The sequence below is a fragment of the Prionailurus viverrinus genome, chromosome A1 (assembly GCF_022837055.1).
Source record: "Prionailurus viverrinus isolate Anna chromosome A1, UM_Priviv_1.0, whole genome shotgun sequence".
Classification (NCBI taxonomy): Eukaryota; Metazoa; Chordata; class Mammalia; order Carnivora; family Felidae; genus Prionailurus; species Prionailurus viverrinus.
The window spans coordinates 82321184-82347453 of record NC_062561.1 but is presented as its reverse complement, the minus strand read 5'-3'; the positions used below and the strand labels follow the sequence as shown (position 1 = coordinate 82347453).

Below are 26270 nucleotides of genomic sequence, written 5' to 3'. Positions count from 1 at the left end.
CTCTCCCACCTCTCTCTGTCCCTCCCTGGATTTCTCTTTCTAAAAAAAAAAAATAAATAAACATTAAAAAACAATAAATTAGGACAGCGCCTGTCAGTGGGCCCCGAGAGTGCCAGGCACAGCAGCACTGTGGTTTCCGGATGTTGTGATTTCTAGTGTTTTGCTGATGGGTCTGCAAAGAAAATGCTGTAAGGAGACACGATAGGTCGCCTCCAGTAATGTGCTGTGGGGCCTTAAGTGTAAATTTCTCTGGACGTTGAGCAGCAAGTATTTACTCCAGATTGGCTGGTTTTAGCCATGACACCTGTCCACTAACTATGGGGTTGGTGTCTTCAGTGTCTGAGAAATTCTTCATCTGGTTAATAGTTGACAGGTTCTCGGATTAGGACAAGTGAATGCATCTCGGTGATAAGTTAGACATTTGCTATTTCAATGTTCCTGAATTATTCTAATGAGTCCTGAAATCATAAAAATGTACAAAATGTACAAAGGTGAGTATTTTCCCTAGGGGAATTAATATATTAAGTTTTAGGGGTGCCTGGGTGGCTCAGTAGGTTAAGCGTCCGACTTTGGCTCAGGTCATGATCTTGGGTTCGTGAGTTTGAGCCCTGCGTCAGGCTCTGTGCTGACAGCTCAGGGCCTGGAGTTTGCTTTGGATCCTTTGTCTCCTTCTTTCTCTGCCCCGTCCCCCCTCACGCTCTCTCTCTCTCTCTCGAAAATAAACATTAAAAAAAAAATGCTAGTGGTATCCCCTTAATGCAGGAAAGAAATTGGGAAAGTATATGTTCTCAAGACTTTCCCATGAAAGAGGGTGTTGTTAAGCTAGGATAGGACCAGGTGATGTGCACGGTTGTGTTCACGTGGGCACAGGTGAGTGGGTTTGCCGTTACATCTTTGAGCTTCAAGCCAGGCAAGTGTACTCATCAGCCGCCAGGGGTAGCGTGGCCCCAGGTTCGGGCCACCTGAGACAGGTGTGAAAACCGGACAACCAACAACAGGCACCGGAGGCCCCGGGGCCCCAGAATCACTGGAGGCATTTACTTCCTGTTGTGTTTCCTAGAGTCTGGTGTTGGCCACTAGCGTTTGGTTGGTGATTGTGACCGACACCCGCTCAGCGTGTGATACACTTGCTGTGTGGTGCTTGTGGTGCGCAAGGCCGGGAAAAGCCCCAAATTTAGAATTGCACACGGTGGAACCCTAGGCCTGACCTGGTTCCTCCCAGGGGCTTGGGGAGGCCCGTGAGGTGGCAACCCCAGAACCGAGCATCCCCAACCTTAGGGCTCTATCCTTTCCGCCCTAATTGGGACAGAATCCCAGGATCTGGGGCCTGGAGTCAGGTTTTGTGGGTCCGAGGCCAGTCCTCAGACAAGGAACTGGAGGGGGGAGCAGTGGCCATTGGGCAGTGTGGGGGCAAACGGCCCCAGAGGAGGAAGGGGCAGCGCTGGGACCCGAGTGGGTGGGGAGCCGGATGCGCAAAATCAGCCCGCAGCCCATCCCGGCCTAGCTGGGTGTGAGCGGAGGGCGCAGGGGCCTGAGGGCGCGGGATGAGTGCAGGTGCAGGCAGGACGGTGCGAGGGCAGCTGGCGATCCCGCGATCAGTGAATGCAGGCGCTGCCCCCCATTTCTGGGAGGACACCCCACCTTCAGCCCAGACACACACTCAGGTTGAGAGGTTCACCCTGCAGCTTCTGTCCCCAGAGATTTAAGCCCAACTGCTGCTTTTTTTATTAATAAAGAAACCAAACCAGACATTTTTTCTTCTTTATTGCAAGCAGATTCAAGTCTCCTGCTTAGATAATCTGCAGAAAAGTCCAATATAATTAATATTATCAAGTCATACTTTATCTACAGAAATGAAAGTTAAAAACAGTAGCATACAAAATAAAGTTTACAGAAATGTAAGATTTGGTTTAATCACAATTTAATTTTTCAAAGCAGGTTAACATTACTATCTGGAGGCTGATCGGCCATCTTAAATGCACCTACTATATTCAATAATTTAAAAATAAATTCCAGTATTTATGATGATGACAACTATAGATACCGTTCATGTTAAATGCATTTTGAAGGTTCTCTTTTACTACGTTACATAATGAATGGACATTTTAAATGGCAATGCAGACACGTCATAATTTTAAGTCAGAGACAATATATGCATATTAAAATTCTGTATATTTTCATAAGGTAAAAAATAAAGCTATATAAACTGATCTTTAGATTTTTTCTGCAAAAGTAGAATCACCCTTTAATAATACTTCCAACACATCTCCATTAAAGCTTTGTTTCTAGACAATATCAGAATGATTCTCATTCCCGCTCACCCACCCGCTAGCTTAAAAAAAATTGCATTTGCCAACTGACATTTTTCCTGTTTTTAAATGGGAAACTTCCAAAAGAAATAGAGAAGGCAAGACACTGAACAACGAAACGTGACATGCAGCTGTTAAATAAATAATGTGATTTTCAAGGTGAAGTAAAGCTGTTGCATTAGGTTTCACCAGTCAGTGCAAAACAGATGCACTTAGTGGTTTTAAAAAAAAAAAAGGCGGAGAACTCCCTTAGGCTGCACTCAACGTTTGGTTGATGTGCAACTATTCGAGACTAATGAGAACAGCATGTGGGAGACATTTTTGTAGTTAAAGCTGCAAAATCTCACCAGGCCAAAGGACAATTCTATCAACCTGTACCTGCAGAAGCATTTCCAGCCTCCTTCCCAGGCTCAGGAACCGCCCCTCCCCCCCCCCCCCCCCCCCCCCCCCCCCCCGCCCCCGGGCTTCTGTGCTCTGCGTTCACCCTATGGAGTCAAATGCACAGGCTGGTCTGGGAGAAGAGGGTGTGTTTCCCCAGCTGCCCAAGGCAGGGTGCCAGCCAGAGCCCAGGGATGCCCGGGTCACAGAGGAGCCTCTCTGCCACCGTCCTGAGGGCACAGCTGCAGGCAGGTGTCAGTGGCGGGTCGGGGGGGGGGGACCCCGAACAGGAGACGCTTATCAGGCCAGAGCACCGCAGCGTTGTCCGTCCACGCTTGCCTCCGGCGTCCAGCCAGGGCACAAGGCTCGAGGTCTAAGGAGCCTGGCCTTGCCGGAGCTCCTGGCAGGGTCCCCTTAGGAGGGAGGCAGGATGCACAGGGCCCAGGGAGTGTGTACGTGTGTGCACTGTGTGTGTGCGTGCATGCTGAGACACGTGCACGCCTGTGGCCCTGAGTAGATTTGGAGTTGAAAGCAGGAGAGAGACGGTGACTGGGTCAGGACCACCCGTGCTTTATTGGTGACCTGTTCTTAGGGGATGGTGTGCGGGTCCAGAACCAGATGCTGGGACCAGTGTGGGAAATTATGAATTAATTCATTAACATGTGCAGTCCTGAACAAGGTTTTCAAAACTAAGAAAAATGCTAAAAGTTGACATGTCTTGCTTTAAGGTCAGTTTAAGGCCAGTAATTTATTAACTACTGTTGGTGAAAGATCGCACGGAGTCCCACGTGCGGCCTTTCAGCGGGTTCTTCCTTACCTCTGAGGCTCTGTCTCCTGCCCCTGTTTCCAATGATCAGGCACAGTCACTTAATATTTCCCAAACAATTTTGTAAAAGACATTTTGGAGCATGTAAGGGGTTAGGGACTTTCATAAGGAGACTTGCATCATCAGAGGTAAACGGTGACTGTCTCAATACAGGTGGAAAGAAGATACTGAACCATCCCTCGAGAAACTTCTATCTTAAGGCCGAAGGATGGAAATCGAAAACAAAACAAAGAGCAGATGACAATCACAATCAACTGTGAAGAAAAAGCAAGCAAAACATTGTGCTCTAAATATGCCTTCAACTAATCACTGCCACCGGAAACACCAAAAACAAACAGGTGTAGAGAATAAAATCAAATCTGAAAATTCACATTCATCGGGTATTGAGACATTCAGCCAAAACTCTCACCAGAATTTAAATGTAAAGTGGCCAAAAGTTCACCAACTTAAAAAATAAAAGCTTTAAAAACATACTTTAAAAATTAGGTGCGGTATGTTAACAAATAAATGAATAAAAGAGATAGAAACAGCTATGAAAATACTTCAGTGCAAAGGCAATTTTAAGATTTCTAAAAAAATACATTACAAAGAATTTGTTAACTAAACATACAGAGAATCTGTCCCCCTACAGGTGTGGGGGGGACATTTATACCCATAGTAGGTTCTTAAAAACGGCTGTAAAAATGCACACACCACCGTTCGCAAGGTCCGGCGCGGACCTGACGGCCGGGGCCAGAGGGCGTGACCGAGGCATTACCGGAAGGCGTAGCCAGGGAGGGAGGGAGGGGGGGGCGTGGCGAGGGCAGAGGGCGTGACCAGGGACAGCGGTGCAGGGAGGGCGTGAGAGGTCAGAGCGGAGAGGGAGTGGGGAGGGCGGAGCGGAGGGCGTGGCGAGGACCCTCATGGCGGAGACCCTCTCTTACTCTTTGTTCTGTCTCCTGGTCTTTGGTATGGTGTTTCCACTTCACTTGAACTTATCCCAACCACTGTGTGTACGCATTGAATTAACCCCCTAGTTCAAATAAATATTTTATAGGCGAAACATTATACAATCAAATTATGAAACCTGAACTTCCAAAAACACCTGAAATCCCCCATCTCCGAAGTAGACGCCGGGCTCACTCACCGACGTCCCCGGTTCCACAGCACGGGATCCGCAGTGGGCAAGGTGCCTGCTTGTACTTCAGCTTCTGGGTGATGCTTTTCTTAAAAGGCATCAGTTTCAACATGTGAACTTGAATCTCAGACTGAAATCTCAGTTTCCTTCCGGACCATTAAGGCTATGTCAAAGAGGTTATTTCTAGAAACAATTACTGGTGCAGAGAAGTGCCAGGGACGGTCAGCACACCAGCCTTCTGATGGCTCTGCCACCCCAACTAATGCCCTGGGCAGCACAGACGACAACAAAGCAGGCATCTAACAGAAAACACAATGTTTGGTCAAGGTCTCGAGTGTGGGCAGCAGTCTGGGATGGCAATATTGCTTTTCCGGGTTCAGAGGCCGACTCACCATCAGACCAGTGTGGGCCAGAAATGGATCTTGGAAGATGGACGCGGCCCCCGGAGGGCACCTCTGGGTGAGGATATGGAGGGGTCTGACCGTCACAGCCCGCGGTCTGCCCCTGGAACAAGTGGGGGAGACTTCTCCCAACAAGAGAACATGGGGAGGCTCTATTCTTAGGGGCGTGAGGATAACTATCTCAGAGCTTGTACTGGGAAGGCTCACACGGACGGTATTACTCATTCTTCACACGCGATACTCTGTTTTCTCCATGGGGCAGCCAGCAGACAGGAAAGACTCAAAGACACCCTGCAACACACGGGGGATGCTAGCACCCCCTCGAAGAAACAAACTCCACACCAGACAGGACCCTGAAGGCCAGCCCCACCGTGTGGTGGGTTTGGACAGAAGCAGGGCACAGGCCATGACGCTGACAGGCCGTGGGAACACGTGGCTCAAGGGGCTGGTCCAGCCAGTTCTAGAAGCATGAGGACCAGAGGGTTGTGGACAAGGAGGCACAGAGGCAAGGCCAGCCCGTCCCATGGTGAGGACAGGCCCCCCGTGCTCAGCACGGCCGGTGGGGTGGCCACTTGCGCTCCATGTCCACGGTGCACGTCCACACAGGTGTCCTTCTCCGGAGGTGTCTGAGGCTGGAGGCCCCATGCAGTGGGGACACAGCAGGCCCTGGGGCCCTTCTTCCCAACACAACTGAATGCCTGTCGGAGGCAGTGTGAGGCCACCAGAGCCAGGAGAGGTGACGTGCTGGCCACAAGCTCCAGACAAGTCCCGCTGCCCTGGTCCCTCCTTTAGGGTGGGGAGAGGCTCACACGTGTGGCTCTCAGAGGTCTGGACTGATGGCCTGTCCGCCAGTGGTCCCCTCATGGGGCACAGGGACAGAATGGCTGTGCAGGAGACTGGAGAGGGAAGGCCACGACAGTGGCTCCTGTTTTGCGTGTGGGCCTGGCCACGTGGCCCAGGGGCTGGAGCTCCGCCGACAGGCCAGGAAGGTGAGTTCCGGGAGGCGGCTCTGGCCGTGCACGCGTGTGCTCTGTTGGAGAACAGGACAGACAGTGTCAGTCCCAGGACCCCCCACAGGAACCCCACCCAACCTGCACTGATGCTGCCTGTGGGGGCTCCCGTTCCAGATGCGGTGGGGGAGTGGGCACATGTGACCCATCTGAACTAGGGCACCAAGCCAGCGTGGTGACCGTATTCTGGCTACAAATGGCTCCCCGGCTTGGCTCCACCGTCTGGCAAAGATGATGCATGTCAACATGCAAAGCCTCTTCCAGAGGCCGGAGGGACTGAGACTGGGGTCCACGGTCACCTCCACGCACGCAAACACAGTCTGTGCAGATTCTGACAGCTCACGGGACCCTGTGGCCTGGCCTAGACATCCTGAGGTTTACCGGGCAGTGGGGAGTGGGGGAGCAGTCAAGGAGAAATCGGTCTTAAAGGAAAACCGTCCCCAGGCAGATGTGCCTGTCACACTTCAAAAACCTAACTCAGAGTGCTCTTTGTGCTGTGGCTGCAAGTCTGTGCCTCTCAGGGGCAGATGTGTCTCCACGCGTCAGCCTGTGGACAGCAGAAGGCCTGCGCCAGACATCTGTCTGGGCCAGCGTTCAATGCAAATCATGCAACATTCCCCTTTTTTGTCAAAATACACTCTTTCCTGATAGACCTTTCAGGTGAAGCTGTTTCCACAACGAAGTCCGCGGAACAGGCTTTGTTCTGGCAAAATGAACCCTGAACACATTGGGGGAGTAGCAGCTCATAAAAACACGTGGGACAACACGGGCCATGGCACACGTGTGTGCGGGCACAGTGCACGGCCGTGTGTGGCCCGGCCACTCTCAGGCACGTCACTTACCTGGGATAGAAACACACACGTGTGCCTAAAAAGCAGGGTTTTTTTTTTTCACCATGAACCCCTGTTATCAAAAATGGCACAGCACAGCAAAACTTTGGAGGAAGAACAAACCGTCTGGAAGGACCACAGCACACCCGGGAGGCCCGCCGGGCGGCGTGGCGGACACTGTTACCTATCCTTGGCTAGTGGCGCCTCGGCCGCGGTAAGAGGTCCTTCAGAAGTGGCCGGTCCGTGTTGGGCGCGGCAGCGACCGATGCTTTGAGTTTCGTGCTCTGCTGCAAGGCGAGGAAACATACTGAGAGGGGCTGCGCCCGGCCCCAGAAGTGCCTCCCGTCCGTGAGCACAGTCTGGCCTTGTGGCCGACGTGGGGTTTGCTCTGCCAGTGGGCACCGCTGGACCGGGCCCCTCTGTGCCCAAAGGGCATGTGGTTGGCCGCGGAAGTCTGTGCGGGCGGGGGCCGTGGGGCGGGCACGGGCTCTCGACATGGGCACCGTCGGGGAAGGAGCGGGTCTTCTTGATGGCGCCCTTCACCAGATGGAGCCCGAGGGCCGGGGCGGCCGAGGGCCCGTGGGGGAGCCCCGGCTAGAGGACCCAGACTGGCCGCACTCGCTCCAAAGGGGAGGTACCACACCCTGGTCCCCTGCCCCTTGGCCCCAACTCCAGGAGCGCAGAAGTTCCGGCCTGAGGCTAGACCCCCGAAGGGTTCCGGAGTCACAGCACTGCAGGTCGACGGGGCCAGGCCTCCCGGCGCCGGATTTCTAGTTAAACCGTATTAGTTTCTCAGTGGTTGGGAGAAGAGAATCGTTAAGAGGTGGACAGGTACAGGGTCTGAGACGTGAGTACGGGAAGTTCAAGGTCTTCTGGGGAGAGAGGTGCAGTCGCTGCCCTTTGCACAGGTGGGATTGTATAGAGAATACAGCTAAATGCAGACAGAAATACACATATATGGGTCACATCGGTCTACACTGGAAACCTGGCCCCTGTGAGGTTTTTCTTTGTATCAGAACAGATGGGAGGAAACAACTGTCCATTTGAAGTGAGGACCGGTCTAGGCTCTGTTCCTCCAAAGTTTTGCAGGCATCGGGTGGCTTCCCAGAAGCACAGGCATATCCACCCGTGTGTGTGTGCCAGGCACTCCGTGGTGTGGCTACACCCGCGGGCCGCCCCGTGTGGCCGAGTACACTGCAGGGAGCCCAGTACCAACCTTCTCCAGCGGCTAGAGGCAGGCTTCCAAGATGGAGTCTTAACAAACCGCCTCCGTAGTGAAAGTATAGATTTTTTAGCCCAGAGTTGACAGGATTTAATCAATTTCACAAGCACATCCTGTGACTTAAGGTGTTCCTAATAATTGCATTCTAGATGTTTTTAAGTAAGTTGGTTGACAGTGAGATGAAATTAGGTAATTCATTCTAGCAAATTCTGATGGCACTTTAACAGAAAAATTTTGATTGCTGATAATTACTAAAATTTAAAAAAATGTACCATTCTGTGAATTAAAAAAGTGTTTCAACTGTATAGAATCAAACATTATTAAAGGTATTTTCCTACGAATAAGCTGCCTTGGGAGACAGTGATGCAAGCATCACTAACTTTGAGGCATACGTCAACGTGGTATTCAGCTACATGAATAAACTGCTGAAAGACAGACTGAAAGCCATCTCTGGACAACACTTTGTGCCTAAAATCTTGGCTCTGCAACAGGCTGTGACCCTGGGTGCCTGCCACAGAAAACTTCTGTGTAAGCAGCGAAATAAGCCACTACCGCCGTTTACAGCAAAGTAGAGGGCTTTGTCTAAAAATACTCAGATTTTAAAAAATAAGCTAAAAGGCAATTTGGAGAAACACTTGACCCAACACACAGTCCACAGTCTGAGTGGCTCAGCCCGAGTCTGGTCTTTTCTGCAATGCTCTGTGGGTCCTGAGCATACTCTAACGTGGTGGCCTCAGTTTCCCTGTACACAGAATAGGTCCACAGAGGGGGTTGTGAGTGAGGAGGCCTTGCCCTCCATCCGCCACGGGCTGAGGAGAGACCGGTGGTGTTGAGGTGACTTTGCCCACCTGGGCTCCTGTGACTTGGGAGCCAGTCCCACCCGGTGGCCAGTGTAAGGTGGTGCAGCCCTATGCCCGCAGGAAGGATGTGGCCGCACCTTGGCAGGGGACCTGGTACTTCAAATGGACACCCAGAGAGACACACAGGTGAGTTCCTGGCATGGAGAGAACACAGCCCTCTCTGCATCTCAAGACACAGGTCACCCCAGGGCTTCCCGCCATGGGACCGGACACTCCCCAGAGGGGGTGTGCGCACGGCTCTCAGGAAGGTCAGCCCTCTGCTTCCTGCGACTGTAACCCCACCATGCCGAATGACAGAAAAGCATCACCTTGTTCCGTTAGAAACTCAGACTGCTGGAGGTCTGAGAGAGCATAAAGACGGTGGACTGCTCGACAGAAAGGCACTGATTCTCAGTCTGCAGTCCCACAGGGGCCGGGGGGCCGTGCGCAGCGAGACAGGGTGGGGGTGGTTATTGAGGCAGACAGGTTGGAGACAAAGGGCAAGAGGAAGGGAAAAGAGAAACAAGTTAAGGCGGTTGAGCCCGGTTAATCGGCCACCTCCAAGCAAACCACAAGCATTCCCTTGCCCAGACCAGACCCAGCCGGGCAGAGGCCTCCCTTTCCCACTGCCCTGCCATCCTCACGGTTAAGGGCAGCCACGCCACGGAGCTCAGGGTGAAGTCGTTCACAAACACCCACTCACTCCTGAGTGCTGCCAGTGCTGAGTCGACAAACACCCACAAAGGAGGGAATCACCAGGAGCCGGGGCGCTGGGCTCAACGTCTTAAATTGGCGCAAGACTTCTTTCTAAGAAAGCTCGCCGACCCCACCGGGGCCGGGGCCTGGGCCTGAAGTGTGCGAATCAGCCTCCTACCTGCACATCCCCCCACCTTCACCTGCACAACCACCTGTGCTCAGCAGGGAAGACGTGAGCCCTGCAGGAACCGCCCTGCCTGGGCTTCTGCACAACCAGCAGGATCTCCCTTCTCCTCACAGGGGCTCTGCACCTCCAGAGGCAAAATCAGGTGGGGGGATGGGGGGGTGCCCTCCCTAAGGTCACAGGGTGGGGGGATGGGGGGGTGCCCTCCCTAAGGTCACAGGGTGGGGGGATGCTTCCTGAGCAGGCCACAGTGGTTTTGAGAAGCTCTGAGTGACATGTGCTGATGGGGCATTCTGCATACATCGCTTCTTTCCTGAACCCACAATTCAGCCTGTTGGCCTCAATTTGAGGTTGGGGAAAATAAGTGAGCCTAGAAATCACCAGAACTTCCCAATATAAATGCTCAAGTTTTGGGCCACATTCACTATCCCTAAAACTAATGCAGTTTTACCACCAAAGTAACGATTAATTAAAAAAACTTTTTTAGATTTCTGCAAAAGAATTTGTCATTTGTGTTGGCTTAATCCTTCTCTCTCGACCATTTTCTATTTCAGCGGAGTAGCTGTTTGGATCTAAACATGGGTAGTCTTGAATCTCATCTACCTCAATGTTTTAAAATCCTATATGGAGGCCTACTTGGGATTCTCTCTCTCTCTCCCTCTCTCTCTCTCTCCCTCTCTCTCTCTCTCCCTCTCTCTCTCTCTCCCTCTGCCCCTCCCCTGCTTACTCTGTCTCTCTTGAAATAAATAAATAAACTAAAAAAAAAAAATCCTATATGGTGTCATGAAATTCAGTAGTAATACTTGGACCTATCACATTTCCAAACACAACCTTTCCTGCTGTCCTTACAGGGATCACAGTGCCTGTTTCGGGCTGGACACTGGGGACCACGCCCCGCCCCGCCCCGCCCTGCCCCGCCCCGCGCCGTCCCTCCCCCTGTGAGCAGCCAGTACCTGGACTTTCTCTGTGGCGCTGGGCCACAGCTGCCTGCACAGGACTTTCTTGAGAACGTCGGGAAGGAGGCTGACGGTGATGAGCAGGATGATGACCAGCCAGGCAGGGCCGCTGGACAACATCTGGATGAACACAAAGTACATCCTTTGATAACTGAGGAAGGGCCTGCAGCGCCAAGGACACGAGAAAAAGGACAGATTGGCAGGTCAGAGGTCATTGGGAGGACGCCGAAACCGCAGCCTGTTTGCTCTGCTGGCACAAAGAGCCCACCTGTTCAGGGAGCTCTTACTGTTGTCACCGATACTCATCGGCCCAGACCCCTGGCCTGTGTGCTGACTACTCAGAAGCAGTGGCTGCAGGGCCTTAAGGAACAGGGGAGGAGGGAGGAATTCTAGGGAGTCATCCCACAGCCAGAGGAGAGCCCTGCAGCGGTCAGGACCGGAAAAAAGATTTTAAAAAATTAAAATAGGTGGTTTTTCTGTTTTGCTTTGTTTTTGTATCTTAGAATCATAACCTGAGCAAAGGCTATTAACACGCAGAAGGTGGGGCACCTGGGTGGCTCGGTCAGTTGAGCATCTGACTTCGGCTCAGGTCACGATCTTGCGGTTAGTGAGTTCGAGCCCCATGTTGGGCTCTGTGCTGACAGCTCAGAGCCTGGAGCCTGTTTGGATTCTGTGTCTCCCTCTTTCTCTGCCCCTCCCCTATTCATGCTCTGTCTCTCTCTCAGAAATAAACATTGAAAAAAAATCTTTAACCATGCAGAAGGCAAGTGTGGGTTCTGGTCAGCAGAGCCAGCTAAGTACCCAAGGCTCATCCTGTGAACAAATTGGCATCTTTTCTACAAAAACAGCATGAAATGGCCTCGTTCCCAGGCAAATCCAGAATTCAGAGAAAACATCTACATTGGGCTCCATGAGAGAAGCCAGAAGAAACCCACAGTTAACGTTCTGGCGGTGACCCTGACTTAGTTCCACCATTCTTACGCCCACTGCCTGTGAGCGGGGCAGACATACTCTCAGGGTCAAACGTGGACCAGCACAGACCGTGAGCTGGGGGCAGGCGGGCTGGAAACCACCAGAAGCCCATCCAGCTCAGCACTTGCGGGTCCCCAAGAACATGCAGTGCACAGATCTGGCCACTAGAGGCCAGCAACGCTCCCAGGGGCGGGGGTGAGAGGGAGCATTGTCCCCCAGGGGCCGCCTGCATCATCCAGAGCTGTGTTCAAAGCCAACACGCGGAGGGGAGAGGATGGCCCGTTGAAGGCACTCCCAGGTCACGGCCCTCTGTACCTCCCTGTCCCACGCATGTTCAGGAAATGTTCTTGCTTACAGGGAGGTGGGGGGCACACAGGAGAGTTATAGAAAATACAGCATGTGCTGTGATGGGATCAGGGACAGAGGCTTAGGTGACCGTGTGGGACTGCCCCGCCTGTGTGCTGGTTCAAGGGAAGCATCAAGGAGGACGATGACCCACAGGGTTTTGAAGGATCAGTAGGAGCTCACCCAGTAGGCTAGTTGGAAAGGACATTCTGGGCAGAAGGGACAGCATGACACAGGTGTGCCCCTGAAAGCACCAGGGCAGATGCCCGCCCCATCAGGATGCACCATGCCAGCATCACAACTTGCCGGCTTCCCTGCAGGTTGACTGTCCTGCTCATGTTTAATTCACAGGCTTGTTTTCAGCACGGCAGCCACAGCGGTCTTCCTGTAAGAGCACGGGGCCCCAGGCCAGCCCCGCCGGCTCACCCGAGACACTGGCCGTCACTGCTGGCACGGGGGATGCCGAACGAGCCAGGCCTGTCAGCCTGGGCCCTGTTCCAGGAAGCACCGAACATGTGGGACCCATGATGAGGAGGGTGACCTCCTCCCAGGTTCCCGTTTCAGTAGCGACTTCTTCAGAGAAGACAGGCCAGGCCTGCCGTCTGGACCAAGTTCCCTGCCAAGCACCCCGGTCTCGCTCATCCCGGCCCGATCGGGAAGCACTCCTTGTGTCTCCTCACGGAGAGCAAGGGCCAGAGAAGGGGGGAGCACTCGGCCTCGCTCCCCCTGCTGTCCTGGGCCCCAGCGCTGTGACTTGCCACAGGAACGTCGTGTAGAAAATGCATCAGAGCCCTGGAAGGGAGCATGCGCAGCATGGGGAACGTTTCACCCAGGTCGTACCAGATAATCCCTCCCCAGAGGAGGGAGAAGACAACGTAGAACAGCAGTGACCCCCAGATGACAAAGTGGTTTATCCAAGTCCAGTAGTGCGTATCTAGTGCCAGCTGGAAGAAAGAAAGAGGTCGTCAGTCAGGCTGGTACCCGGGCATGCCGGAAGGAGCCGTGACAGCTGGGACCGCGAGCTGGAAAACAACGAGGAAAACACACAAACTGCCACCAACTTCATTTTAGCCAAAACGCCCACATAAAACCGCTTAGGATAAAGAGAACCTTAGGCTTCGAGAGAGAAAGAAGGTAACCATGGCCCACATCCCGGGGAGGCTGCCCCTGCGTGTTTCTCAAACGGGGAGGCCCCAGCGGCACAGTCACTGTGGTGGTTGTCACTACTAAGGAGCTCGCTGGTGGGCTTTGTGCCACGTGAAGACTCAGGCAGATGGTGGGAGGACACACAGAATGGTACCTCGTACAGAATCTGGCTTGACCAGGCGCGCCTGGGGTCTCTGTCGGTTAGGTGTCCGACTCTTGATTTCGGCTCAGGTCATGATCTTACGGTTTGTGGGATTGAGCTCCATGATAGGCTCTGTGCTGAGCCTGAGCCTGGGATTCTCTCTCCCTCTCGTCTCTCTCTCTGCCCCTCCCCCACTCATGAGCACACACACGCACTCATTCCCTCTCTGTCCAAATAAACTAAAAAGAAAAAAAAGAAAAAAGAATCTGGCTTGACTTTTAAAAAACTGAGTTTTCTACAACACATTAATTGTTTTACAATCTTTTTAAAAAGTGTTTATTTATTTTTGAGACACAGTGCAAGTGGGGGAGGAGCAGAGAGACAGAGAGAGAAAGAGAGAGAATCCCAAACAGGTTCCACACTGCCAGCGCAGAGCCCAACGCGGGGCTGGATTCCACAAACTGTGAGATTGTGACCTGAGCTGAAGTTGGATGCTCAACTGACTGAGCCGCCCAGGCACCTCCAACACATTAATTTGTTTTAAAGTAGATTTTATTTATATTGGGGAGGGGGAGAGCTGCTTGTCATTGGAAAGAATTCTGATCTGACTCCTTTTGGAAAGAAAAGGCTCATTCCCTCATTTACCTCCGGTGTAATTCTGGAAGCTCGTGTATTGGGTGGCCCTGTGTGCTGTTGTGCACTTGACTTATTTAAATGACCGACGATCACCCCTGGGCGGCCCAGGAGCTTGCCTGAGCTGCGTGCATGGGGCTCCCACCCTGGCCACAGGTTACGACAGGTGGGGTGGCATATTCTAGCAGGGTCCACTGTAGCTGGAGAAGGCTCACCTTTAGTGTGACCGTAAATACCATCACAGTGAACACCAGTGTCCCGAAGGTCCAGTTTCCAAATATCTGTGGGGAAAACAGTCCAAACGGTGTCTAGTCAGTACACACGATTCCCTTTTCACACTCAAAACCAGAGTGTTAGATGACACATCTCACCGCTCTTGCGTGCCAACACTCCAGACCCCAAAGCTACAGGGACTTTGTTACTCCAAGGGTGAGAAAGTGGCAGTACACGGCACCCCGGGCACCCCAACCCTGGGGCCAGGCCAGCGGTTTGGGGCTCAGAGCCCTTCCTGCATGGGCCCCCCGCCATTGGCCCCTCGCTGCTCCACGAACGCTAGGAGTGAGAAGACACCAGAGCTGGGAGGGGGGGTGTGCACAGCGCTTCTGTCCCGAGTTCATGGGGAAGACATGCTCCCCGGCTGCCAGCTCTGGCCTCGTGCACGCTCAGGAAGAACTCAGGAGACCTGCCTGTTCTCTCTCAAGCTCGACTCAAACACCTGCCTGCTTTGGAAGAAAAACCACCACAAGAATGGCTTGCGGGTGAGGTAACCACGTCACATACAGTGACACTGTACAGACGGGGTTGCCCCTGGAAAGTCACAGGGAAGGGACAAGTGCAGGCAGACAGGACAGAGCTGCACAGAGGTCCCTGGCAGCCAGCGTGGCGGGCCCGGCTTCCCGCCCCCACGACACGCAACTGAGCCACCTGTGGTGAAGCACAGGGTCAGATCACGGAAACGACACATTTCTCAGCTACAGACACAGACACAGAAAACGAACTGCGACTGCCAAGCCTCCTCTTAGGGAAAAGTCAGCCCAGGGCAGGTTTCCTTGTGCAGGACTGATGCTCTCACTGCTTGAGAACTGACCCCCTCCTGGGCCCTGTGAACTGTGCATCTCAGAAAACGCTCCTAGCCCGTCTTTCGGAGGAAACAGCTTTGTTTCACGAAGAATTAAAATGCTAGACGACAAACGGCCTTCTGTCCCGGTTCGTCTTCAGCCAAAGACACGGCCCCCACGCGATTCAGTGGGGTGAACACACGGGCTGGCCTCACGCTACGTTTAGTGAGGTGGGAAGCTACTGGCAGGACTTGAGGACAAGCAGAGCGTCAGGACTCTGTGCAGGAAACAGGCCGCCCACAGACCCCACCGGTCCCTCACCGGGCTGCAAGTAGAACTGACGCAGGGTTCCTGCCTGGAGGCCATTGTGCCCCAGGGGACACCTGCACTGGCCCTAGACTGTGTCGGCTGCCGCAGGGGGTGGGGGTGGGGGTGGGGGTGCAGGGCTACCAGTGTCCGGCGGGTCCGGACAGGGGTCTGCTAACTGCACGGGGCTCCCCGGCCCCAAAAGGCAATAGCGCCCAGACGAGAAACTCTGATCGGAGCGTGGCCTCGTCAATGCTTAACTTCTGGGGGGTCAGCAAATGTTTTAAACTCTGAGACAGGTCACAGTGTGGCAGCTGTCTACGTGCCCGGTCGGCAGGGTATTTGGTTGTCACTAGAAGCTAACGGAAGGGGTGGCCTGTGGCAGGGCTGGGGCAGCCAGGGCCCGGAGCTGTGCGTGGGCCCACCCGTGGGACCTGGCAGGAAGGCCGCCTCCGCTTCCTGACACTGGGCCCCACGCCTGCAGCCCTCCTTGGCAGGAAACACGGCAATCTCTGTGTAAAGCACTGGCCAACAGCCAGACGTGCGAGTGTGAGCGTGCACCACAGGGGGACGGGGTCCCACTGCCTCCTCAGAGTCGGTAGATCCCTACGTCTGCTAACGACGGCAGACCGGGGCTATGAGTCACGGCCCCCAGTGCCTCGTGCGCTAACACGCGTGGGCCTCAGCTGTAATTTTTATAGGCAAACGATAGCAAAACACAACATGTTGACTCCTGAACAGGAGTTTGGCTGAGGGCCCTGGCAATGAGGACACACCTGCTCTACCTTCACTGTGTCCTCAGCAGGCAGCTTGGGACTCACTGGTACAGTCATGGTGACAGCTCGGTGAACACCCTCCTCACTACAGATGGGAGTCTGCGGGCTAACTGCTAATAGTGCATTTATTGCTGAAGTTCTCGGTCCTCATTCTTAGGGACCATAGGGGCCGGAGGTGGGAAGGCCCAGGACAGGAGTCCCCAACACGAAAGGGTGTCCAGGGCGTTTGTCTCCTGAGTGCCCGATCTGTCCCCCACCCCCCGACAGGGACTTCCTAGTCCTGTTTGGACGACACTGAATGCCCAGGAGGGCACCTCCAAGCCTCCCGCGGCCCCAGACCCTCACGCGCCCTCTGTCCTCTGAGGAGCATCTTGGAGGAAAGCGTTCTGCTCAGAAAAGCCCTCAAACCAGGACCAACTTAATTTTCATGTGTAAAAATACCCACAACAAACATAACTGTTTTCTCAAGATCACGATCATGAAAACACCGTCCACATGCCCCCCCACACGGACTCCCTGCCTCTAGCCCGTGTGCAATGTTCACTGACTTGTGTTACAAAGCACTCCAGCCGCGAGGCTCATTTGAGAACAGCCTGCTTGCTGCTCAACAGGAATAAGTTAATTAGGGTTCAGTGTTCTCGTTGGTGGGACCAGAAGGAGAAATGATTTCGGTTCACGTATCAGTGTAGAAAATGCTCCGCAAGTGAATTTTTTTAAAAAAAGTTACTGATGACTGTTTCCTCAATACTACACGTGATTTATAAATGCTCCCACAGAATGATGTACATCTTAAAAAAGGGTCCTCACCTACCAACAGCCAACGGAAAGGGGCTTCTGAGAGGTAACACCATGAGATGCGTTCCAACCATGGAGGGTGTGTGGCCAGAGATGTGCATCACCATCACCAAACCTCTGCTGCCCAAGGACCAAGGGCGTCATCAGTCACCAGAGATGGCCCCTCGATGCACATGGGTTGTTCAGGTTTATGTGAATTACCATAGAACCAGGCTATCTATGATACCATCTTCGGTCTTGCGGGTGATCTAACCCTCTTACCGCCAAAGCAAACAAGAATTTAAGAAAACCGTCTCAAACCAGGAAAGCTCCATCTAGAGATAAAGAGGCACAAGGGGGTCCAGAACTGGAACAGCAGACGCTTAACCTCGGCCTTGTGCTTGTGTGGAGTGGCCTTGGCCATTCCAGCCTCCCGGGGACCCTGTCCTCCTAGGGAGGCAGGATGGAGATGTGTACCCTGGGCCCCTTGCAGAGGGGCCCCACTCATGACCGAGGACGCCGTGATCATACCATCGCGCTCCCACAGCTCTGGTCATGGCTCCCCACCATCTACACAGAGCTACTGAACGGCAAAAGTTCACCTCTCAAATGTGTAACTGCGGACAAACACCTTATGTTACAGACCTTGTCTGGCACCATTGGCCCTGTGCGCTGGTTCATAGTTTCCCCAGGCTTCTGAGCGGCTTTTCATAGGACGAGACTTCCATTACGTGGTTGAACCTTTGTCCCAACGGGCCAGCAAGCACGGCCGAGGGCGGGCCCGGGAAGCTCTGAGCCAGTGAGAGGCAAGGCACCTGCTGGGCTGATCCGGGATGGAGTGGTGGGGACAACCACGCTTTCTGTTTTTGTCTCTCTTTCTGTCCTTGTTTCAAGTCGAACGAGCAGCACTGTGCGCTAACGGATGGCTGAGCAGAGGTGTGCCCTGGTAGTGGGGGATGTAAAGGCACTGCGGGAAAGCCCCGGCCTGGGAGTCAGCTTCCAGGCTCCGGGGGGTTCAAGGCCCCTGAGGACACAGGAACCACGCAACTGACCACAGCGGCATGAGCAGCCGCCACGGAACTGACCACAGTGGCACAAGCAGCTACCATGGAACTGACCCACGGAAAGGACCACGGCGGCACAAGCAGCTGCCACAGAACTGAGCACGGTGGCATGAGCAGCTGCCACGGAAATGACCCACAGAACAGACCCATGGAGGCACGAGCAGTCGCCACGGAACTGACCACAGCAGCATGAGCAACTGCCAAAGAATTGACCCACGGCTGCATGAGCAGCTGCTGTAGGGAGGTTTTGTTGGAAGCACATCAGGGCTCAGGGGTTTGAGCATGAGGAGGGGACACTGCCCAGGCCTCACCAGGGACCTGCAGCTCAAGGCCATGCCCATTAACCAGCAGGTACCAGGCTGCACACGTCTTTTTGTGTGTGTCCATCGCCCACTGAAATCGCTCCGACCGTGCTGCCTAGGAGGCACCTATCGCTCTAAGCCCCATTGAGACGAAGGCAGCTGGGCATGGCACGAACAAAGTAACGCCTGAGTCTTGCACAAACACCCTGGTTTGAGTGCTCGCATGTGTGTGTTCCTGTGTCTGATCTCTAGCCCCCTCCATGTTAATGCCAAGCAAACACAGTGGCACTGGGTGAGGGGCCTTTTCGTGGGACCCACAGGCCGCCTCAGCCCTGGCATCTCGGAGTTCTTCCTAAGATACGTGCGACACACCTCCTTAGGGCCCAGCCTGCGAGGAAGCATTGTAGAGATGCCAGGGAATGAGGACAGCTCCGTAACTACGCTGTGGCCCAGTGATGTCCAACAGTTATTTGCGTCAACTGAGGCAACAAATTCTAGAAAAGCATAAGGTTTCAGAAGAGTGAAATCAGACATTTAAAAATCTTTCAAGATTGATTTAGTAAAAACTTGATCTGAGCTACGATGAGAGGTAAGAAGAAGGAAAAAACAGATCAGTCACCAGGGAGGGGACAAGTGGGCACAGTGGGCGGGGAGGGTGCACTCCTGAAGGAACAAACCAGAAACAAAGTGGGGAGGAGGCCCAGGTACTCAGCTGAGGAGGGTCTGCCCCGGACACCACCACTGGGGCCAGTGAGGCCACCAGACCCGGGAGGTGCTACGGTGGGGATGGCCCTGAGGTGCGTCCACGCGCCCCGGTGCGCCCCCCGTGCGTCCCTGAGGCCCGGGTCTGCCACACTTACAGCAATGTCCCCACTGCGCCTCCCGGGCCTGGGACGGTGCTTCACACTTACGGGAAGTTCGGACATATAAAATCAACTTAAAGAGTGTCACTGAGTCGGCCGGCAGCCGTGACACGGACCACCCCCTCCCTCACCGACCCGGGAGGAAACACCACGTACAAAGGACCAAATGCAGACACACCGGCCTGACGCGGCTCCAGCCCTGAACTGGAAGCCAGCAGCAGCTAACACCATTTCTACCGACAAAGCACACAGAAGAAGTCACATTTCAAAATATTTCGAGAAATATTTTATTTTTAGCGCACTCCAAAACATACAGACAAACCCACAGTTTCTTACCATGTGTGTGTTGGTGGTCATTATCTGAGAGTGGGGAGGGAAGCGAGTGGCAGAAAGAAAAAAAGCAAAGATACCAATAAAACAACCCCCAGAGATGATGCGAACACCCAGAGCCGAGCGGCCACTAGAAAACGCTAACTCCTCACCACGAGGGGAACAGGTCCTTAGGTGCGCATGTGGGAAAACACACTACACTGTGTCAACTACAGAATTAATCCCCAAAGGAAATAAGAGGTGCCGGCACGACCGGATTAGCGCTGGATTCGCAGCTAATGGGACGTGCAGATTACACTGGGTCTGATCTCGGAGGGGGCTTCCCACAGGGGCAGCGCTCCACAGAGCCCAGCATGGCCTGACGTGCCACGACCCTGGAGCGACTTGGTGGAGGGGTGCCTGAATGCCAGGAGCCCCACCGGCTATGCTGACCCGTGCCCGCCCGAGTCCCCAGCAGCCAGCAAGATGCGGCTCTGCACTCACCTGCCCGTTGCTGGTCACCGTTGTGTTTTCAAACATGAAGTAAGCACCAAAGAAAAACACCAGGGCATCAAACACTCCCAGGAATGTCCAATAAATGAACACGCGCCAGCGAAGGAGTGCATTCTTGGCGATATCTCTGTGTGAGCAAACAGAGGAGAACGCGTTTCAGGAGAACCAGGCTCACATAATGACCGGGCCACCCCCAGGCTCTGTAGGGACCATCTGTCCAGAAGGCCCCCTGTGTCACCGGACTGTCCCAGGCTGCACAGCCGGCGGGCTCAGCCGAGCTATGAAACTGGGTTATGGGGTAGCGGGCCCAGTGCCAGGGTCCGGGTCTGGCTGTGGTCGCCCCACCTGTGCAGGTCTTTCCCCATCTGCCTGACACCCTGTGCAGTCTGAGTCTGAGTCTGCCAACAATGTTGGAGTACAGCTCCAAAAAAGAAGAAAAACATCTTTTCCTTATTATTAAAAAATAGTTTTTAAGCAAAAAAGAGCACTGTGAGATCAAATCTGTTAACTTTTCTTTTTATCTCGCTGAAGGGAACATACCTGGATTTTTAAAAAATTTTTTCTAATGTTTGCTTATCTTTGAGAGGGACACAGAGTATGAGCAGGGGAGGGGCAGAGAGAGAGGGAAACACAGAATCCGAAGCAGGCTCAAGGCTCTGAGCTGTCAGCACAGAGCCCGACGTGGGGCTCGAACTCACTGTGAGATCATGACCTGAGCTGAAGTCAGATGCTCAACCGACTGAGCCACCCAGGTGCCCCCGGTTTTTAGTTTCTTTTTTTTTTTATAATTTTTTAAAATGTTTTTATTTATTTTTGAGACAGAGCATCAGCAGGGGAGGGGCAGAGAAAGAGGGAGACACAGAATCCAAAGCAGGCTCTAGGCTCTGAGCTGTCAGCACAGAGCCCGACGCGGGGCTCGAACCCATGAACTGTAAGATTATGACATGAGCCGAAGTCAGACAGTTAACTAACTGAGCCACCTAGATGCCCCAGAACATACATGGCTTTTTAAAGGATAATTTAGGCTATAAACGCACTGGGGTCACGAGGGGAAAGAACTCATCCCAGCTCCTTCCGGAACTGCTGAGAAACAGGTGAGGTACAAACTGACTTACTATGCACATTTCAAACGCACCACGAACCCTCTACCTAAATCGTCCACTTCAGGTACGTCGCTTTCTCCTGCCAGGGCTCCCGGTGCAGCAAGTGTAGCTGCTGAGGCTGGCGCTGCTGGTGGCTAAGCGCTGTGTGGCACCTGTCCCGGGGGCTTGTACCTGTACAGGGAAGGGTCCCTCCTGAGCGTGTCTATGCTGACGTGCTGCTCCATCAGGCTGTACAGGAGAATCGGGAGGGACGTAAAGCTGATGTTGTACAGGGTCAGGTAGGCAGTGTCATACAACGTCTGCAGGAAGGACAAAGTCACACTGAGAACAGCACCCGGGGCCTCTCGACAAACTTTTCTGATGGTTTTTCAATTTGGAAACACCCAGAGACACGAGCATTCTAGAATGCACACAGAGCCATGCTTCCGCAGCTACAGACAGCCGGACGCTTGCCAACCCTTCCTGACGTCAACTGTCGTGTTAAAACCACGGCTGACCCAGGCCTGACGGGGACCCACCCCACTCAGCCACCGCAAGGTGTTGCTTAAAAGTTGGCAATTTTGGTGGCCATCTTCAAGCTTCAATCTTCCCCATCCCAGCCCCTCTGCTGGAAACAAGTAAGTGATGGAAAGGGGGTAGCCGAGGGGCTGCTGCTCTCCTTGGCCAGGCGAGACGGCCTCCAGCCGGCACACCTGAGTGTGCAGATGTCGATGGTGGGGCACCCGGGAGAGGGTCTCAGATGCCGACTGTGTCCTCTCAGGGCAGAAAGTTAGGGCTTTTGTGGACGGTGAGCATGGGTGGGGCACATGAACCCGCCACAGGGTGCTGCACCGCTGACCAGCTCCCCCTGAGGCCTGCCCACCCCTGCGGCCTGCTCACCCCCCGCGGCCTGCTCCCCCTGTAGCCCATTCCTCCCCTGCGGCCTGCTCCCCTGCTACAGTCTGCTCACCCCTGCAGCCACCCCCACGGGGAGGGAGGTACGGCCCATCTGACCTCAGGCAGTTGGACTCACCTGTTGTGAAAACCCACAGAAGAACTGGTATAAAAACTGAGGGAAAATGAAGCAGACGTTCTGAAAGGGAAGCCACATCCCGGTTAGTTCAGTGGCAGCCATGAGAGGCTCTCCCTCCTAAGCCGTCCACGTACTGAACCTTCCCTGCAGGCAGTGACCCAGGGTGCCCTGTACTCTCACGAGAGGGGCGAGGGCTTCTGAAGCCTACTCTTATTTTCAGGGCACAAAGCACACATTCTGGTCCCTCTGTTAACAGAAATGTGATGGAAACTGGTTGCAGAGGAAGGAGAAAGCAACGTGGGCGTGAGTATGACCAGGGCCGAGTCCAAGCACAAGACGGAGGACTCGTGCAAGGACGTCCTCCTCGTGGCCACGTACAAGCGCACGTTATCAGTTCCATGCTCGATCTGCGCGCGCAGGCGAGTGCCCGCTTCCTCCTTAGAAGCAGGGTCAGTGCCTCCCTGTCAGACCGTCCCCGTGGTCCCTGCAGCACCTGACAGCCACACACTGCCCCGTGTGGGTGACCCGGCACGGGAGCCCTTCCTACCTTGTAGAAGAAGTATTGCACGAGCTCAGATATCCTGATGTAATATAAATGCCCGTGAACAAGCAGCATCTTCTTCAAGTGCTTAAACTTCGGAATGGCGTAGTCACTGTTCCTTGCGGCCTGGCGGCCTTCCTTCCCAATGACACCTGCCAGAGAAAACGCTGTCTCAGCACCGCGACAGAAAACAGTGTGGAGCGAAACAAGGTGCAAGCGAACACAGGACAAGAGACGCCCCGCACCACACGGTGCCCTGTGCCTGAGCCCTGGTCCCACCTCTGGCCCCTCCTGCCTCACCGGCCAGGAATACAGGGCTGGGGCACACGGGCAGCTCACCTATGCCCACATGGGCCTCCAGGATCATGCTGACGTCATTGGCACCGTCTCCGATGGCTAAAGTGATAGGGTGCTCTTTTGAAAGTTTGATTAATTTAACAATCTGGAAAACAAACAGAGACAGAATTTATCTTCTCTGTTTTCTGTGTGGGTTATTCACTAACTAGGCAGAAATAATGCAGATGTAAAGTTACATAAGGAGAAGGAAGCGACGATCTGGCTCGAGTGCATGGAGTAGTTCAATCCGTTTTCTCCACAGGGGATGAAATCCCTTTCGTGTTGGGCAGAACTAAGTAAAGACAAGGCAGCTGAAGTGGGGTTATGAGGAAGTAACGTGGGAAAGGCTGAAGACGGAAACAGGAAGTAAATCCAGTAGTTCCTGGTTCCTGCTACACGTGCGGCTTTAAACATATGGGATGCAATAAACTTGTAGGAAAAACCTAAAGGTTACATCCTGTCGGATGATACAGCCGTTCCAAGCTATCTGGTATCCAGCATCGATTTCTCACAGGTAGGCTGCTTCTGATGCTATTTTCATTGTCAAAGTTGTCGTGTGTGCAAATCCAATCTGGCAATTCGATGCAATTAATAATTTTAAGTGCGTAGGCCATTTTTCTGTAATCTTTCTCTCCGTTTACGTGTCTCAGAGCAGCAGTTCAAGTAGACCAAAAATGATAAGGAGTAACATGTGGAGCCTGTTCGGATTCTGTGTCTCCCTCTCCCTCTGCCCCTCCCCTGCTCATGCTCTCTCAAAAATAAATGAATGTTGAAAAAATTTTTTTAAATAATGATGTGGGGGAGGGAATACTTTCGGCTAAAATGTGTATTCTTTGTTGTACAATAATACTATAGAGGCACTTGGGTGGCTCAGTTGGTTAAGCATCCGACTTCGGCTCAGGTCACAATCTCGTGATTTATGGGTTTGAACCCCGAGTCGGGCTCTGTGCTGACAGCTCAGAGCCTGGAACCTGCTTCGGATTCTGTGTCTCCCTCTCTCCCTGCCCTCCCCTGCTTGTGTTCTCTCTGTCTCTCCCTCAAAAATAAGTAAACATTAAAAAAAGATACCCCACCCCCCATCACAAATCAGAGCTGGCTGGAACCAGCAGCTCCTGGCGCTGACCCCCACCCCAGCGGCTGTTGGGGCCGCACCTGGGCCTTCTGCAGGGGCGCCATGCGACAGCAGAGCACAGCACTGCAGTTCCGGCAGATCTCAAGGAAGAGCTCCCGGTAGTTCGCACAGCTCCCGTCCTCCCTGGGCTTCATGATCAGAGACAGCGCGGCTCCATCAATGATGAGACCGTGGTCCTGCATGTCTGCCGAGAGTCTGTTTAATCACACAAACCAGAGACGTGACTCAGTAGCTAGGTCCATAGATTCTACCAGACTACGTCAGTTTTCTGAATATCTACAGAGGTTATAAACTGATGATCGAAGGATCAAGAAAGTGGTAATCCGGTTTTACCAGCAGCCTCTAGAGTACCAGACATGACACCCTTGAGCACATTTTAAAGTTGGGTTTCAATTAAACATTCTCATGCCCCCTAGGCAGAGCAAACAATGAGTTCTCACTGTGGTTTCACATGCCTGTTCCAGCACTTTTCCACAACAGATGGAGAGTGCACATCTCGTGGCCGGCACAGGTTGGTGTTTATCCCCAAAGCCCCACTACGGCGGCGGGGCCGTGGCCTCACAGCTGACCTCTACGGGCATCCCGTCTGGAGGACAGGGCTTGGGAGGAGCACAGTCAGAATGGGTCCTTTTGCTAGGTTTCCACGTTACGAGAACACCCCCATTCCCCCCAGAGGGGGACCCACAGACCAGGTGGAGGGAAACATCTTTGCTCTGCTTCTGAATCATTTAACATTTGCAGGTGACGAGAGCTTTACTACGTTAATGACAACCTAACAGGACTCGGATGCCCTCTGACCGCAGATCATGGGTCTGATACCAGCAAGGACAGCGTGGGTTAAGACGTGAATAAAACGCTGAGCATCCTTGGAAAAAACAACTCTCAGGTATATCCTGTTTTCTCTTAGCAAACAAGCATGCATTATTAACATTTCTCTCTTCGCTCTGGCAGATGCCCTGAGGAATCCACAATACAGCCCCCGAGTGGCTTACAGGCAGATGAGAACCATCCCACCCCAGTGGTTTACAATCAGGCCCTTCTGCACCCTTCAGCAGAAGTTTGAAAGTGAACACACACACACTCACAGACACACACACACAGACACACCCGTGGACACAGAGAGACACACTCAGCCATGGAAATACACACACAGAGACATACTCTCAGACACATTCACACACACACTCACACACTCATACACACAGGGACACATATACAGACACACTCAGACATGGATACACAAAGACATACACACAGACGCATACTCATAGACACACAAACAGACACACCCGTGGACACTGAGAGACACACCCAGACATGGATACACACACACAGACATACAGACACACACACATGGACACACACACAGACACACTCAGACATGGATACACACAGACACACACACAGATGTGCACTCATGCGCACTCAGACACACACACACACACACACACACACACACACCCCTCTTCTGCAGAAAGACACGTCACAGCTGCTATGAAGAACTAGCCTTGGCCTCATCCCGCTGTTCACGGTGACCACACGAACGTGCAATGATGCCCAGGGACAGACCCACGTGGTCCACAGGGGCACCGAAGCCGGGCCCTGCTAGTGGAGGGGACGGGGCACCGCCTACCCTGAGAAGTTGTCCCTGGTTAAGCTCCCGCTGTGGCGCAGGACGGTCTTGCTCAGCTCAAACAGGACGTCGTGCAGACTCTGCTCCTCTATCTTCTTGGTGGTGAGCTCGAGCAGCTGTGTGTTCCTCCTGAACAGCTTGCAGGCGTAGCAGGTGGCGGCCGCCGTCTCCATCTTGTCCCCAGTGAGGACCCAGACTTTGATCCCCGCCTTCTGCAGAGCCTCGATGGTATCGGCGGCTTTCTCCTGGAGCCTGAGCAAAGATGAGACCCGCAATTGTGTGTGTGACAAAGGCAAATCGAAGCCGAGAGTTTCAGACTTGCGACCCGTGAAGCTATCTTTGTTGGCCCAAAACTAAGAAGCATCAGGCCACTAGCTTGCCATCTTACCAGGAAGGGCCAGATAAGCGGATATCTTTTGCCAGGAGAGCACTTCCTAACTCCCAAGACAAACACCCATGGCGTATCAAGTTAAGCGTCTGTCGTGCACAATTCCCATCAGGTAAGCCGGCACTGTCTAGCTGGGACTTCCCGCTTACAGAGG

At 53.4% G+C, this 26270-nt stretch overlaps 1 protein-coding gene across 12 annotated transcripts in view; it reads right to left on the bottom strand.

Moving 5' to 3' along the window:
• Nucleotides 1-1747: 1747 nt before the first annotated feature.
• The window catches only part of ATP11A (ATPase phospholipid transporting 11A), a 121674-nt gene continuing 97151 nt past the window's right edge, over nucleotides 1748-26270 (bottom strand). Inside the window, exons 19-30 of one of the 12 annotated variants that reach the window (XM_047849991.1) lie at nucleotides 25729-25980; nucleotides 24116-24290; nucleotides 22967-23069; nucleotides 22634-22779; nucleotides 22087-22146; nucleotides 21246-21373; nucleotides 19963-20098; nucleotides 14222-14287; nucleotides 12926-13029; nucleotides 10766-10931; nucleotides 9262-9348; nucleotides 5919-7155 (exon numbers count right to left, since the gene is read on the bottom strand). In XM_047849991.1, coding sequence (XP_047705947.1) covers nucleotides 9271-9348; nucleotides 10766-10931; nucleotides 12926-13029; nucleotides 14222-14287; nucleotides 19963-20098; nucleotides 21246-21373; nucleotides 22087-22146; nucleotides 22634-22779; nucleotides 22967-23069; nucleotides 24116-24290; nucleotides 25729-25980 — 1414 coding nt within the window. In that variant the 3' untranslated portion in view covers nucleotides 5919-7155; nucleotides 9262-9270. Of the gene's footprint in view, nucleotides 9349-10765; nucleotides 10932-12925; nucleotides 13030-14221; nucleotides 14288-19962; nucleotides 20099-21245; nucleotides 21374-22086; nucleotides 22147-22633; nucleotides 22780-22966; nucleotides 23070-24115; nucleotides 24291-25728; nucleotides 25981-26270 lie in introns of those variants that run through there. The other 11 variants (XM_047849656.1, XM_047849821.1, XM_047850124.1 and 8 more) reach the window with 11 other exon arrangements.